General features: G+C 37.8%; 1 protein-coding gene and 1 non-coding gene across 2 annotated transcripts in view; both read right to left on the bottom strand.

The window, feature by feature from the left end:
• Window positions 1-17,602, bottom strand: part of LOC107285827 (low-density lipoprotein receptor-related protein 5) — a 56,065-nt gene that overhangs the window by 11,293 nt on the left and 27,170 nt on the right. Inside the window, exons 5-6 of the mRNA XM_029283762.1 lie at window positions 15,914-16,310; window positions 14,731-14,902 (exon numbers count right to left, since the gene is read on the bottom strand). Coding sequence (XP_029139595.1) covers window positions 14,731-14,902; window positions 15,914-16,310 — 569 coding nt within the window. The remainder of the gene's footprint in view (window positions 1-14,730; window positions 14,903-15,913; window positions 16,311-17,602) is intronic.
• TRNAY-GUA lies at window positions 10,830-10,918 on the bottom strand. The gene is given in 2 exon segments: window positions 10,830-10,865; window positions 10,882-10,918. It is a non-coding gene; the product is annotated as a tRNA-Tyr (tRNA).

Below are 17,602 nucleotides of genomic sequence, written 5' to 3'. Positions count from 1 at the left end.
AATCTTATATTTTGCCTATCCAGAATTTGGCAAAATTCAGTAATGAAGATTATGCTCGGTCTTCTCATCTATATCTGTTTGCATTACAGTTCAGTATACCCGTCTACTCTGGCAACATCTTTAGAAACCACAGAGTAGTAGTTTAGGATTACTCATGCAATTCCTCTATGTTCAAAAGCACAAGCCACCGTCTTAACAGCTGTAGGACCTTGTGGAAAAGTAATAAATTGCTTGACTATCTTTTTCTTTATGTTTATTCAGAACTTTTAAGATACAGTCTTATTTTCGGAGAAACACAGTACTTCCCATGTTAATGAACTCCAAAATATTAGGGAAAGTGTCCCCTCTCGTCTGAAGTGGATTCTCACTGGTCCAAGTAAAAAGAATTTGTATATGCCCATTTGTAAAGTCATTTCTCCAAAGGGGGAAAAAAACTGCAGACTTATTAGATCATCCATATTTATCAATGTTCAAACTGATCACAGTAGCAGCGTAAAACAATACCACATGATAGTACTTGCTTAGGAGGAAAACACCACAATCCCTCTTCCCTTCAAAAGGAAAATGGGGCATACTCAAACCATTCCCAGTTCAATAAATTTTGAGGTAGAAATGCCAGGACAAAACTCTATACCAGTGATGGCGAACCTTTTAGAGACCGAGTGCCCAAACTGCAACCCAAAACCCACTTATGCATCCTCGAGTGCCGGGTGGGTGTGGTCCATTGGCTGGGTGTGGCCCATTGGGTGGGCGTGGCTGCGGTGGTAACGGCAGACTGGGTGGGACTAAAAAGTTCAATCAATCAATTCCAACTTTGCAAGATCTTTTTTTCCCCGTGAGAAGTTGAAATTGACTCATTGACTGAACCATGGGTTTTTTTTGCACATGGTGGCAGAGGCCTAAAGCGAAAAGATTTTATAAAACCCAGCTGAAGGCCTAGAACTGGGGCGATGGCGCGCGTGCCCACAGAGAGGGCTCTGAGTGCCGCCTCTGGCACCCGTGCCATAGGTTCGCCACCACTGCTCTATACTGTTTCAAAAATATTCTGAAGAGTGCATTAGCCATAAAAAAAACCCCCTCTTCTACCAGTAGGTAGAAATCACTGACAAAAAGTAAGGATAGCAGTAAAGGAAAGTCATCTAAGCATATGTTAAGAACGGTTTTAGAAGTAAGTAAAAACCTCTGGTTTGCCCAAGTCTACACTTCATTTTAAATCTTTAAATAATTAACATAGGATTAATGGGTTTATAATACAAAATTTTCCTTATTTGCTATGTGTATCTAAGTGTGTTGCATTTTGTCTTTCAGATATTGCTAACTTTTTTTTAAAAAAAAAGTACATTTAAAATCCTTAAATCTTTAATACTTGCAATAAAACCCCATTATAAATTGCTATGCTACTGGTTTTTAGTTGCAAAATACAAAAACTATCTTGCTTTCTTTGACCATTGCAAAGAGACAATTAATCTTTTCTGTTCATAGGCTGAGTTAAAATACACTCTGCTGCAGTCTTTGGACATAAATTTTGTGGTTACTTCTGCAGGAAGAAGTTCCAAAAGGATGTTTAACTATTGCTTCCATTTTTTCCTGTTGAAAAATTTTTAAAGCTTACTTTGGGGGAGGGGGAGGAAGAAATTCCCTTATTGGTTTTTTTCTATAAGTTAGATGGTAGGTTACATTTGGCATGGACTGACACCTCAACAACTTTTGTGATCCCAGGCTGAAAAACTAGAGAACAAAATACTCATTTAATGTTTTCATTGCACTCTATGGGCTTGTCCCATGCAGTTATAGGACAATAGAGAAATGTTTTGCTCCATATAACACCCAGAAAATTATACCAGAATGCTCTGAATGCATCAATTTTTTTTATTAAGATTGCATTTTCCTCTTTTGTGTACACCCCCTAAAGGAAATGCCATATTAAGAACAATGATTCATATGCCAAAAAAATTGGCTAGACTAGTTGTTTTGCCACTCCTGATAATTTGGAAAAGCTGTTATCTAAATGTTACCAGCATAGTGACCTGTTTTTTAAAAGTCACAAGAAGTTGATGGATAAAAATTGAAACAAGTATATACATGGTGGGGGGGTGGGGGGGAGGAGAGGTGGAGAGATAATGAGAGATAAAGAAACTAATTTAACAAGCAGTTTTCTTGGGTGTTCTGTCCTTTTGTGAAGTTTAATATGATAGAATGTAAGGATAACAGCAGGGATGTTTTGACTGATGTCTCCTGAATTGCATCACAGTTTTATTGCCAACAGGATTCAACTGAATTCCACAATCTTGCCATTGCATTATTATTAATTTCCCGCAATCATCTTTCAAAGTACTCTTTTCAGCTCATTGACTCTAACTTAAATGGCCGGATGTGTCATGGTGAAACCGCGCCCACCCCATTGCCGGCAATGGAAAAACAGTTGTGATATGTCGTGACACGTCACATAACGTTGCGAGTTTGACACCCCTGTTTTACAAGGAACAAACTCTCTATATTTGTAATGAAATAGGAAAGTTCTACCAAAAGTGTATAGCTTCCAGTTGTTGTTGTTTAGAACCAAGCTGCTGGCAAAACAAATGTCCCATATTAAAAAAAACTGTTCTGCCAAGTTCAGAACATCTGTAACCTATGCAAAATATAGCCTCATTTTGTTTCTGCTGTTAGCCTTCCTCCTCTGCCTCATTAATACTCAAAAGCTTTCTGAAAACAAAGTCATAAATATCAATCATACCTCACATCTGATTGTGTTGCTGTTGTTGCAATTCAAAACAACAGCGCAGCAAGCCAAAGCAAGTGTTACTTACATGCAGGTGAAAAAGATCTGAGAAGCAAAAAAATCAGCAAGTACAAGTAAGACTCAGCAACTGCATCATGCCGGAATTGTGATAAAATGAATTATCAGAGGCAAGCTCAATTACACATCCATTTTCTCTTCCCTTGCACTTATCTCCCAACATGCACTTCTATTAATACCTAACAAGAATCTGCAAACTATGCTCCATTGACTAATTAAAGATCAATGCATGTAATTCTCCCCACCCTTAATTAATACAGATCAGGGACTTTCATTGCCTTGGGCTACACAAGTAAATTATGCTTGCCAAATATCTAGAGACACATTAAGTAATAGCCTCATTTAAACCCAAGACACATAGTTCATAAATATTGAAGTATCAGTGGCAGTCATGGCCAGGAGAATTTCTGCATAACTTCACTTTGCATACGAATTGTGTTCATTGCTGGACTGGGAGGTACTGCTTATGTTTATTTATGCCAGAGTCAGCTCCCAAGGTGGATTACTGCAATGTGCTCCAAGATGGCGTTGACTCCTATCTTGCTAGTCTTTCATAAGCTCCAAGGTCTGAGGTTCTGAAGGTTAGATAGCCTGTTAAAAGGCTTTTATTGGTTGTTTTGTTTGGGCTTAAATACTGTTGGTCTTTACTCCATAATAATATAGCCACCTTGGATGCAATCCTAAAGCAACTGGAGCACCACTTGAATACCACTGGCATTGACAAAATCACCTTCAGTCAATTGCAAAAAGCAGCTTTAATTGGAACAGCTTACATCCTGCGACGATGCCTCAACATCTGCCTATCCCAGGTGCTTGGGAAGGACTCAATAGGTGGATAAAAAAAATCCTGTCTGAACATCTGACTGACTGTATGATAAACCCTAATAATATTTTTTATTGCTTTTACCTTTTGTTAGCCACTGACAGTCATCTGTCAGATAGGTGGCCATATAAATTGATGAAATAAATAAATTTAGACACCTATATGTGGTGTTGGGGAAAGGCGTGAGAAAAAGACTGGGGGAAAAAGAGAGAAAGCGTAAGTGGTTGCAGAATGCATCTCTTAAATGTAAAAGAGTTCTTCAAACTGGTATTCTCTTTTTGTGTTGAACTATACAGTCATGCTTTCCCATACAGCATTGCCTTTAGAGCATTCCCCATCTTGGCACCCTCAGGATGCAGCTATAAGTACCATGTTGCCTCATTTGGACAGATATCCAAGTATGCATTCCACTGTAGCAATGAAAAATGGACAGACCACCCACACTGGAATGTGTATTTGGAGACATACACCTACATAACCCAAGGAATTCTCATATGTCTGCCAGGTCAGAAAAATGATCTAATCTTCGTCAACCTCTGGTCTTTTAACAAGAGTCTGCCAAATGGCCCTGATTCACTCACAGGCAAAGAATGGAAACAAGTATATTTATTCCCGACTAGGAGATGCATTCTCTGAGAGCATGATAACTCTGCTTTTACTGACATAGTAAGTACAGAAACTTTCTTGAAAGTGCTGACATTATCCTTGCCATTTGGAATTTTTAATATCAGGATTAGCTATCCAAAACAGCAGTATTGGATGGAAGATAAAATCAGCCTTCCCTAAGCAGGTATCTTCCAGACTTGCTTGTAGACTACATGTGGCATTGTTAAAATTCACTTTGCAGTGGTTTAAAGATTACATTACAGAATAATAATCTATAACCTTAACTATAGTTAGATATTCTGAACTTTATTCAGGTATTCTTAATAGTGGGTGGATAAATTTACTTTTATTCTTGTCCTGCAAAACTTTTTTCCTCCCTCCTCCTGGCTTCAGCCAATCTCACGTTGTGTACAAACCATATGCTAGAGTGCCTCTTTCTCTTCATTCTTCTGCCACGCTTCTTATCCCTAAATGCTTATATGTTTAATGACTCTACCATCTGTCTAGTTCTGTTTTTACTTCTTTGGAATTTTTATAGGCTGTCTTCAGAGATGGGTTTTGTTATGTCAGGTGGCTTACAAAACATCAAATAAGCAGGAGGCTCCATGATTCCCTCAAGGTCCAGGTAGCGTATCCCTTTAGCTAAAATCAGGTCCATGATGCATGGATAAATTATGCCCATTTCGGCAAGTTCTCATTTAGTGTCACAGACTGGAACATGATTAAAAATAGTAATTTTGATTTGAAAAAAACTCAAGAGTTTTTCTTAAGACACAAGAATGCACCGACTGATCCCCACTCTTTTATCTGAAGTTTGGAAAAGTGATTTAATTTATAGCGTGAGCTAGGACAGAGTCCCGAAGCTACCTGCAATCAACTTTCTCCCTCCCAAACAATTTTTCAAAAGCTCTTTTGCACAAGGTAAGGTAAGGTTGTTTTTAATTTCCTAACCTAAAACCTGTTAAAGAGAAAAACAGTTGTAAAAAGTTATTGTATGGATCAACAAGCAAAACATTTCCATAAAAAACCTGCCCATTGTGAATTTGAACTTTTTTGCCTTCTACATCAGATTAATTTTGGTTGAAAATTAGAACAAAATATTTCATTAATTTGGATTCATCCTCAATTTGTTTTATATGGAAGGGAAAATGTACAGATTTAGCTTTCATCTAATGATCTAAGCAGTGTTTGCTTTATATGAAATGTACTATTTCAAATGTAGATAGTATTCATTTATTTGATTTTTATCCCGCCTTTGCTTTGATATACAACTCAAGGTGGCAAACATACTAATACTCCTTTCTCCTATTTTCACCACCACAACAACCCTGGAGGTAGGTTGGGCTGAGGAGAGTGACGGGCCCAAAGTCACCCAGCCGGCTTTCATGCCTAAGGTATAAAAGGCATTATCAGAATCCTTCATGATGTTTCTGGATATTAGAATTGTAGTATAAAGCATCTGCAAAGAGAACAAATTGTAAAAGACTGACTTAAATGAATACAGGATAAGATTATGAATCTATTCGTTTACATCTAGACATTCCATGTAAATGTAGTAATGTTACTAGTGTAGTAGTGTTAAGTATAAATAAAGCATTAAGAAATATTCTATTATTAGCAACAATCAATACTGTAGTATTTTCTATTTCTAACTTGTTTGTAATTGATCTGCACATAGATTATATTTAAAGTATGACAACTTGATGCTTTATGAGAAACTGTTGCAGAAAAAAGGTGCAGAAGATGTGCAAAATTATTTAGATAATTCGGTAAAATAAAATAAGAATCGTTATCATTTGCTTAAAAAAATTGTTTTAAAATTACCTGCTGTATCGGCTACTCCTGGATAGCAAATAGCACAATAACAATCAGTGCTTTTTTTCTTTAAAAAAAAAAAAGGTGCCAGAACTCACACACATCATACAACCCACCTTGCCTACCCCTACAAGATTCCATCCAAAAAAGGTGCCGGAACTCCGTTCTGGGCGTTCTATGAGAAAAAAAGCCCTGATAACAATAATATGAAAGTGCAGTTGTTAGCTTCAAAAAACTAGTTATACCTAAGAAAGCAAATATTCTTTAGCAAAATATATGATAATGATCTTTGGTAAAGGGAAAATATCAATGTGTCCAGAGGAAATTCACCAAGACCAGCTACATATGCCGATATAACTGCAACCATGAAGCAAATTTAACTAAGAGGAAATTTTAAGAAAAATGTCTAACCACCATTAACAGAAGAAAGCTGTGAGTAATGGAAGACAAATTTTGCATCTATGGATGGGTGGGTGGACAGCATTTACAACACTCTTGTAAAATTGGAGTATTGGACAAAGGCACCCAAGATAAAGCAAGAGGAAAACTGACAAAAGAGTCAATGTGTTCAATAGCTCACAACAGACTCCCAAGGGAAAGTTAGTTAGAAAGGGAAAAGAGCAGGGCTACCTCTAGGCCCAGCCAATGCAAAAGGGCAGCAGGGTGCTTTTAGGTGAAGGAAGCCTTACCATAAACAGTGACAAGCAAAACATATGGACCATCACAATGAAATCAGCATGCAGACATAACAACGACTCATCATAAAAACTGAAAAGTAGCCCCATTAAAAAGTTGGTGGCTGTCAATTGAAAATTAACATTGCCCCTTGCACTGTTTTCTCATGCAAATGCTCAAGCAACAAAGGAACTGGAAGGAGGGGAGAGAGAAATACAAAAGACTTCAATTTGAGGCATGGGAATAACAAAATTTAGGTTAAAATGTTTTCCACTCTTTCCTTCAGCAAGCAGAGTGCAAGGCTGAGAATCATCTTGAAGAATTGCACCTCATTTTTTTTTAAAGGAAAGGGTAGGCAGAATTAAAAAATTTAATTATGGTCAGCAGTCACAAATATGAGTCAGAGTAATAATGACGTCTGCAGTAGAGTACAAACTATGCCTCAGCAATAAGCAACCCCAAAAAAAACATGTAACAAAAAACTGTTCAGATTGCAATTAATCCTGCAGAAAACTTCAAAGTGGGCTTCAATTCCTGCTCTCACAACTCAGAAACAATGGTGACGTGGGACAGTTCTAAAAAGTGCCTGCTCAGGCAGATGATTTATTGACCACTTTTGCTCATGTATGCCCATCCAAACTATTGGAAGTATGGCAGAAACTCCCCTTCCCTCCTCCCTCCTCCCGTTTCTTTAGAAAGAGCTAGAAGGGGAGGAGAAAGACGGCTGACAGCGCTTTGCATAAAAGGACAACACAGCATTTTTAGGCATTCATAATGACCAAATCAACCAAACAAATTGCCTGAAGAACTGCAACAGTACGCTATTGGGTTTTTTTACGTCGGCAACTTCAGAAGTCCGTTGGAAGAATAAAATCTTTTTATCGTGCTTTCAAAAAAAACAATCACAATTCTTGTTCTGTCTCTCAGAATCTGGGGGGGGGAGGGAAATCACCCCTCTGCACCACTAATTTAGTCTTCTTGCCGAAGAATGAATACAAGTTAAAAAGGAGCCGACGGTTGGAGGAAAGCCAAAGAAATCTTTCAGGAGCAAAATGCAGAAAGAATGGTGTTTGTTCTGCATTCAAATTTCACAGGGAATTCTACAGATGAGATGATATATCTTGCGATGGGTCCAAGAATACACCTTTGTTAGAGGAAACACAGCCCTACCTAGAAGTGCAAGGGTAAGAATTCCTTGCCAAGTTTTCTTTCAAAAGTCACCCTTCATCAAGAAAGAGGGCTTCTTTGCAAGAACCTCAAAGTGGAGAATTAGGCAGCTACTGGCTTTCTATTTATAGTCATCCAGGCAGTGAATAGTTTCATTCCAAATGCCACAAGGCAGACATGCAACCTTTCATTCTGGGGACCTGATTTGTGTTTCACTTCATGAAGTCAAGGACTAGAAAGACAAAAAGAATTTCTAACAAGTGTGCAACAAAAAGTTTGGCAGGGAATAGCAACCCAGCTTCTTTATTAGTGCTACTAGATTCTCAGACATTGGCATAAGGGGTTGGATAGGGGAGCTTTAAAAAACCCCGTTCCCACAGACTTTTACTTTTTTTTAAAAAGGCAAATCTGCATGGTCTGTTCCTTCCCCCAACCCAGACCCTCATTAACCATGAATGCTACTGCCCTGAAGTTTAAGCAAACCTGGGGGCATGTGCATGGTGGGGAAGACTTGGGAAAGGAATGAAGGGGTGCAAGCATTTCAATTAGTTGCCTTTGAAGGATCCTTCTGAATGAGACAGAACACGCTTGTCAAATGCAAGTTCAAGTGAAAGCCACTTCTACCAATGAAGGGCGCAGATAGCTGTGGGGGTTCTGCTAAACCCTCCTTGCTCCCTCCCCCCTTACGTCTTTATTGCTCACAAAAAAAAGGAGGCAAGGGTCACCCATAGTTTAAAGTAAGTTAGCATCCTTTCCCACAGGATGACTCTAGTCAGTCAATGTTAGGAAAAACCCTTCCCTTTTTTGAGTGACAGGTATCTCCTCATGACACTAAGAATACTCATAAAAAGCTGAACACACCCTTTAATACAGATGATAGTTGCTGAACATCAATTGAACAAGCCTAAATGTTTCTCTTAAGTTAATGCTGAGTGAGCCTGAGCACACCCACTTTCTAATCAGCTTTCCCCCCCCCAATGGGTCACACAATGTGGCACTGAAGCTATCAAGGCCATCTACAATCCAGAGAGCATCCACTATATAGTTGCTTACATGCAAGGCTAAGAGCACATCCTGAACACACACATTTTTTTTTCCCCGAGCACTTTAACCACATGCACACAGAGCATGGAGGAAATGAACCCCAAACACAGCAAAACAAAACCACTGAGGTGAATTTCCTCAGTTATTTAAGATGAAGGGGATCAAAACATGAAGAATTATTCACCGGTAACCACAGTGAGGAAAATGTTTCTTACATTTTCACTTGATTTTGCTCTAAGTACGGGTTTGTAGAAAAGAAAAACAATTCAGTATCATTTAATCTCACAAAACACTAAATGAAATGCCTAAACTGTGTAAAAAATAATCACTCTGCCACCAGGGCTCTTAAAAACCTAAATGGATCATTATTATATATTCTAAACTAGAAGGAAAGATATATATTCCACCAGGAAGTGGAAAACACTCTGTAAAAAAAAAAATCTGAGAATTAAGACAAACTGAATTATATCAGATTTCAGAACCTAAATATACCTAAGAACACAGGTAATGAAGGCAGTTATGCCTGTAGATGTTAGCAAATTTTCAAATTAAAGCCAGGTAACCAATGGAGTGGAATTAATCAGAAAATAGTGCTTTGCATAAATATACATTACTCCAGAAAATATTCAAATCAAATCTTTCACATGCTGCTTCAACTTTCAAACATTCTATTTCTTATATTGTACATTTGTGTGTATTTTACATATTTCAAAACATCCACGATGAAGGAAACAATGCTTAGGTCTTTTTCTAAATTAGTGAGAAAGTCCCCCCTCCAAGACTGACAAGGCTATGCTGATATCAAAATGAGATGTGTGCATCAACATCATTGCACAAATGACGTGGTGTATTTGGGACATAATACCTGGCACAAGAACGTAAACTGTATAATTTGCATAGTGTGTGGGCCATCATTTGTCTCTTCCTCGCCCCTAACAATATATAGAATTGTGCCATTGAAATGGGTAATTTAGAGTCCAGTTCCCTGATTGGTATAGCAATTCACATTATATCATTCCATACAGACATCTCTATAGCATTTAACTGAATCCGTTGAACTTGCTACCTCTCTGGATAATTGGTTTCATCATCAAGTTCTTTCTATTATCAACCAATTGCTAAAATTCAGTTGAAATCTGCCTTCCCATAACTTAAACCCACTACTCCATGTCCTGCACACTAGAACAAAGGAGAGCAGATCTTGACATCAGGACCTTCACAGAACTCCTTTCTCTTCACAGGATCTTCATTTCTTGTCTCCTGATTGACCTCACCATCCTATTCTGAACCTGTTCTCATTTTTCTAAATTGGTACCCAAAAGTCAACAGAGCATTTGAGTTAGCGCTGAATAAAGCAGGATGGGATGGAACAATTGCTTACTTTAAGTTTGCAATCAACAACTAAGAATTCTTTCAGAGGTATTATTACCAAACTACTTTGTCCACCAAACTATAACTTAAACACCTGAGTTTTGTTATGTCTTTTTAACTTTAAAAAGTTGCATTTATCTATTAAACTGTCTAATATTCAATTTATGATCTAACAAAATACCCAATAGTTCCCTGTACTACTGCCAAGTGAAGTCTCTCTATACTATACTGAGCCTTTTTTTTTTCCTTTTAAGAGGTAGAATTTTACATTTGTGCCTGCTGGCTTTCACGGCTAAGGCAAGACTAGAACTCACAATCTCCCTCTTTCTAGCCTGGTGCCTTAAACACTAGACCAGTGTTTCTCAACCTTGACAATTTTAAGGCACGTGGACGTCCACATGCCTTAAAATTGTCAAGGTTGAGAAACACTGCACTAGACCAAACTGGCTCTTAAAGCAAGATCATAATTTGTTTCTCTCAAAGGATGAATGGCAACTTTAGAAATGATGACAAAGGAGAGAATAAAAAGCCTCCTTCGAGCCGGAATCGAACCAGCGACCTAAGGATTTCAGTACAAGCAACTCTACAGTCCTCCGCTCTACCAGCTGAGCTATCGAAGGGATATTTTTTTTTTCAAATTCTCTCTCTCTTCTAAAGAATTAGCCACTCCTCCTAGTTTTGCATTATTCACAAATCTGGTAATTACTTCCCCAATCTTTCCATCCAGGTCATTAATAAAAATCTTGAACAGCAAGGGCTAAGACAGAACCCCCTGTGGTAGTCCACTTAGCACTATTCTCAGACTAATACTGAGATATTCAGAAGTACTGTTTTATGTTGTATAATCCAGCTCATATTTTACCATTTTATTAATCTACATATGATGACTTTATCAAATTCATTGCTGAGATTATGTCTACAGCATTCCCCTGATCTATTAAGCTGGTAATTCTGTAAAAAAAAAAAGAGGCAAGGTTAATCTAGCATAATTTACTCATAATAAAAGCCGTGCTGGCTCTTCTAACTGTGACATTCTAAACCAACTGATCACAAATACATTGTTCAATAATCTTTCCCAAAAAACCTGCCCAAGATGTTCAATATTTCCCAGATCTCCTTTCCCTTTTTTCTGGATTAGAACAATATTTATCTCCTTGTAGTCTTCAGGGGCATTGCCAGATTATAGTTAGTGGTTTTGATAATTTTTTCCAATACTCTGATTGTAAGATTTGAATTCATGTTGTCTTTGTGCAGTGGTCTCTGTGTAACTCCTTACATTTTAACAGATTTCCTCTTAATAAGCTTACTTTTCAAGATAACAAAACAAGTAAGATGTGTTCCGATTGCACCCGTCCCCATCTTAATGCACAAAAAGCATATTTTTTTACTTCCACGGGCACAGGGTGAGTTTTCCTTCCTGTCCTTCTCCAGTTCCGTGCCACTGCTCTTCCTCCCCCCAGTCTGCTCAATCCAAAGCATGTTGAAAGATCAAAAGATTCAGCATAAGAATCACTAAGGAAAGGATTTTGGTGAAATATATGTATGCATTACCAAAGCTTCAGTCCCATTAAGTGGAAGGTTGGTTCTAAATATTTTTATGGTAATGTTTTCCATGTAATATGGTCCAAATGTGTAGGAAATGACAAAATGCCAACATTCTATTTCAATCAGACGAAGAAAATCAGAAGAATTTCAAACTTGTGTGGAAACTATATTGCTGCAAGCCACAGCAGTCCTTTAATTGGTTCCCTGAAAGTCAGGCTACTCAGTATTATTCAGGATGATCAACGTCCATTTGTCCTTTGACTGTGGGAAGGCAACTGCTTTACTTCTGACATAGCTTCCTGATGGGTCAAAGGTCAGTTACTCTATTCAAGGCTCCCAACCGTCTTTTCCTCCCTGCCCCATTTATTAAAAAATAAACAGTTTATTTTGATGCAGGATAAAGAATACATCATTAATTTTAAGTATAAAACAGCTATTTTTTCAGTAATTCTTTTTACTGAGTTAATTTACGTGTAAGGAAAGAGCAGATAATTTATAAATTAAAAATACCATATAATATGCATTTAGAATATCAAACAAGGGAAGCCACTCACACAGTCACTTTCCTTGCTAGTACTGTTGCAGCCTCAAAGAAATTAAGTTTGGGAACTAAAGACAAGAGATGGGACAATAGATTTGCCCTGCAACTCAAGTTTTGAGTAAGATTTTGATCAGGTTTTTTTCCCCAAAATGTAAAACAAAATTAAGACACAAAAGGAAAACAATTACATTTTGAGAAATAAATATAAACATGTATTCTAGAATTCTGGACTGATTTGTATATTTACATATGTAAAAGTAACCATGCTAGATAGAACCATCCTTCTATCTTTTACAAGATTGAAAGAAATTCTTCAAACTGAGCTGGAGATGAAACGTGTTATTTTAAATATCATATTTAACGTATGCAGAAATTACCTGGAATAAAAATACTTCCCTGTAAAAGTCATTACTTTGAAAGCCTATTCTGACATACAGCAAGGCTTTGTTTCTACAATATCCATCAAATAACTACAGGGAGAAAAAGTAGGAAGAACCAGGTTGTCAGAAGGATCAATGAGTTTTGTTGGGTTTGCAGATAGAGGTGAAGGGCCTGAACTAATGACCTGCATTATGCCTCACAGACACAGTTTAGCACTGCACAATACTTTAGAGAATGTCTGGCGCAAATTCTGAATTTATTCTGAAGAAAATAATCACAAAGCTTCCGGGGGGGGGGGGGGGGGAGAAGTGGTGATTCTACAGGTTACATTTTATCTTTTAAGTACGTTGTTTTACAGCAGTTTAAATTAGGAAAACGCTTCTAAAAATAGACAAATAGGTCAACATTTTTTAATTACGCAATTATAACACAGTCATTAAGCAAAGGTTGACAAGACAACCCACAAAACTGGTTTTGAAAGAGGATCAGGCAATTTTGCAGGCAGATGTCAGTGGCTCTTTGCTACTCCTTCAGCTGGAACCTTGTAAGCCACATTCATTTGTTCCTGGAATGTACTGTTTTCTGACAGAATCCTAAATTTTCTTTCCATTTACTTTTGCCATTCACTTTGAATCAGCTGCACCTCTTGAATCCGAGATACTTTCCCCATCTACCGCTCTAAAATCTGTTACAAATTTTTTGCTTTCTCTCCTCTCTCTCTCCCACCTTTCAAACATGCTGCCAAACCAAGTTAGAAAAAAAAACTTTTTTTAAGAGCTGGGAACAATGTTACCACAGGGTGCCAAATTTGCAGTGAAAGCCCCAAAGGCTGTTGTCACGCAACGTTTGACAAGGCTCGCCAAATGGTTTCTTTAGGATATAAATGGCTTGTGAAGTGACTGAGGCCTTTGTATCTACAGCTGAATGCTGCAGATGGGAACGTTTCTGCCAAGAATGAATAACTGCTGTTTCTGCCATGTGAGGTTTTACACACATAATTAAGGAACGCACTCCTATGTATCTAGCAGTATTTTCCTGCTTGGGAGCTGGGCTGGGTAGGTTTCTCCCTCTCAAGGGACCAAAAAGGTTGGTTTTCTGAAACAACGGACAGCTAAAAATGCAACATGCAATTAATCGAAGTACATTATTGTGCAACCTTATTATACCAGACATCCTTCAACATTTTTGCCAAGGAAATAATACGGTGCTTAAGAAGTATGGTTGGCAAGTCAGAGCACAGAGCAAATGGCTAACTTCAGCATCCCCACCACAAATTGTGCCTGGTCACTTTGAATTCCGAGTTTTATTCTGTCAACACATCTTAAAAGTTTCTGGCGCATTTAAAAAAGTGCACTACCTTAGAAAACACACTGTGGTAACTGCACAAAGAATATCCTTTCAGTATCTCATGCTCCAGATTAATACTCCCAACCTGAAGACTTACATCATATATTTGCTGGATTTTATTACTTTTATTGTATAAAATCAGTAAGCCTTGAACTTAACACAAAATACTTCCAGCAGGATGCATAAATTACCCAGACAGAATTAAGCTGCAATATAATTCTCTTCTGAGAATTCTGAAGGAGAATATTATTTGTTTTAAATAGTTTTCTCCATGTTTGTCATTTGATAATGAATTCCAGACCTAACTTTCAATAAATTGACTTTATTTTAATAGCCTAGCTCTAACATTTCTCTGCTTCTTGGCCTCTGACGGTGCAGTTCTGTATTTGCCTGGACAAAAAGCACCCCTCGTTCTCAGTTAAGTCAGGACAGGCCAGATCCTTTTAAAGCGACATACAAACTCTATTGTTGGAGTTGGGGCTTTTTTCCCCCCTCCCATCCTTTTCAGAAACTATCTCTGGTAATGCAATGTTTCCAAAAAGTAGGAAAACAAATCAAGATGTTTTCTCTGGAACAGAATGTATTCTTACCACAGTTGTCTGGAAAATTCTCAGTTACCTCAATTTTGTCAGTCTTTGCATCTCCCCAATAAAGTTTGTTTTCTTCAAGATCCAATGCCAAACCATTAGGCCATCCTAGAGAAGTATTCACCAGCACTTTCCTCTCAGACCCATCCAGATAAGCAGACTCAATCTTCGGATTTTCACCCCAGTCTGTCCAATACATATACCTTTTGCGGAAGGAGAAGAAGTGTTATTTTTACATGCAAGTATTTATCAGCTATATTATTGCATTTTTAAAGCGTGCCTTTCGGCAAGAAGCTTTTCCATGAACTGGCACTAAAGAGAAAGATTCATTCAAAGATTTCAGAGCTTGCAAGATATAGAAAGGGATAATAATATCATACGGAAAAATACTTTAAATGATGAAGGAATTTTTTTACCTAAAAATCATGGGCCTAGAATAAATAGACTGATGGTTGTATATTCCAAATTTACTAAATACCAATAAAAATATGCAGTTGGGAAAACATATTCTGTTACACCACCACTGGAACATGGTATGGAGAAACAGGTAACATTTTTAAAGTACAAGTGGTTCTCGACTTAGTTACAACAGCCTTGGAAAAAGTGATTTATTACCTTCATTCACACTTACACCCATCACACCACCCCTACGGTCACATGATCACAATTTGAGTTCTTGGCAACTGTTCTGGGTGGTGTGATCATTTTTAGCTGATTTCCAGGGGGGGCATGCTCATTGGGGATGCTGGAGTTGCTTAATGATCATATGATTTGTTTAATAACCACAGTGATTTGCTTAACAACCATTGTAAAAAAAAATGCTGTAAAATTGGGTCTGACTTATGACTGCAACAATTTAAATGTAAATTTCAGTCCCAATTGTGGTTGTTACGTTGAGCAATAGCAATAGCACTTAGACGCATATACCACTTTACACTGCTTTACAGCCCTCTCTAAGTGGTTTGCAGGGTTGGTATATTGGCCCCAACAATCTGGGTCCTCATTTTACCCACCTTGGAAGGATGGAAGGCTGAGTCAACCGTGAGCCGGTGACAGTCGAACTTCTGGCAGTCGGCAGAGTTAGCCTGCAATTATACTGCATTCTAACCACGGCTCTACAAAGACTACCTGTGACATGTTCCATAGCACAGACATGCAAAGGCAGAGCAACCACCATAGTTTTTTAAGACTGAACAAATACTCGCAAAACTTACCCCATCACAGGATTGAGCACTATTGCTCTAGGTTCATCTAGGTTTTCTGAAATAAGGATCCTTCTTGACGTCCCATTCAAACGTGTAACTTCAATCCGATCTGTACCAGTATCAGTCCAATACAAATTCCTACCCACCCAATCTACTGCAATGCCATCAGGATGATTTATCTCTGTTGTTACTAGAGTCTGGGCTCCAGATCCATCAAGAAATGCCCGGCGAATAGCTCTGACATCATCATCTGTCCAATATATGTAGCCCTCAACAGGGTCATAGTCAATTGCAATAGCATGCCTAATGTTGTCTATTTGCAGAATAACATCTGTGAAGTCCGGCATGTCCAGGGAAATTCTTCGTAGATCCGTTCTTCTAGCGAGCAAGAGGACTTCCTCAGCACCTAGGAAAAAGTGATAATCAGTAAACTACCAATAAACAGTTCGTTCCTTGTGCCATGTAGTTAAATTGTTGCTAGTTCTAGTTTTCCGATTAACTTTACATTATGAAATGTATGGATTGCATAGAAAAAGGCAATGTGATCGTGAAGGAAGATCAAAAAATTTTCTCCAATGGCAATAATGTAATAGTAATTTTTGGTTCTACTGAAACAAACTAGAAATATACATTTCCTAAGTACAACTCCTATATGAAGACACTGCTTACAGTGTCTTCAAAGTGATGCTCTCTGGGACTTTTGTCCATCTGAGATATCATCGTGACAGCAAGTCATGCGATTCCTGGTCTTACAGTTCACAGGAACAATCATAGCGATCCCAATCACCCATTGCAATGCATATCCAATTGTGCAAAATGCACCAGGCAAATGCAGCACTCATATTTATATGTCCAAAAAGCAAGAAAGGACTGGGTAAGATAATGGAAAAGATGAACTGGAAGACACGGGTGCGCAAACACAGCTGCTTGAGGTGCCAATCTGTTTTGGATGCACCAGATATTTCTGGTGTAGTCATCCAGGGTATGAATTCAAATAACCTTTTTCTGTCCTTCTTCTGAGGAATTAACATATGATAGATATGCCTCTACTGAGGTTATGAGCCATTAATTCACATTTTGCAATCCTCCTAAAGTCAAGCAGCAAAAGAAGACAGTACTCTGAGTCATCAAATTCTTTAAAAATACTACATGCATTGTTCTGAAGGCTGTGTTCTTTGAGCATGATGCAAACCTCTAATGCCTTCAGTGCCTGTTTCTTGTATTATATTTCTTCTTCTAACTAAATCCCAAACAGTAGCCATAAGACAGAAACTTCTAATATTCTTATGAGAGTGAACAGAACTGTGTATAATAGTTCATTGTAGATCTGTATAAGAGCATTGATAATAGCCACTGTAATCCTAATATTCTCTTTAAAATGCATTTTTTAATGTCATGTGTCAAGATGACATCTTTAGTGAACTACTGACCATGGCCAAGCTCTCAGAGAATAGGAAATAGCTATTAGACAAAGTAAGCTTAAAATGTTGAACAAAGTTGCAGACCGTTGCTAAAACGAGAATCAAAGCTCAATTTCAGTCTAGATCATTACTTGTAGTTGACTATTCAGGATAATTGGCTATGTATCTGAATTTCCTTTCCATCCCACCTTTTTTTATTTTTGACAGCCTAGAATATTTGAGGACTCATACGTTTAATGACATCTGAGTTGTACTGATATTCTACTATCAAGACAAA

This window comes from Protobothrops mucrosquamatus, unplaced genomic scaffold (assembly GCF_001527695.2).
Source record: "Protobothrops mucrosquamatus isolate PMUCROS unplaced genomic scaffold, P.Mucros_1.0 scaffold217, whole genome shotgun sequence".
NCBI classification, from domain to species: Eukaryota; Metazoa; Chordata; class Lepidosauria; order Squamata; family Viperidae; genus Protobothrops; species Protobothrops mucrosquamatus.
The sequence above is the reverse complement of the archived record's forward strand: the minus strand, read 5'-3'. Positions and strand labels throughout refer to the sequence as shown.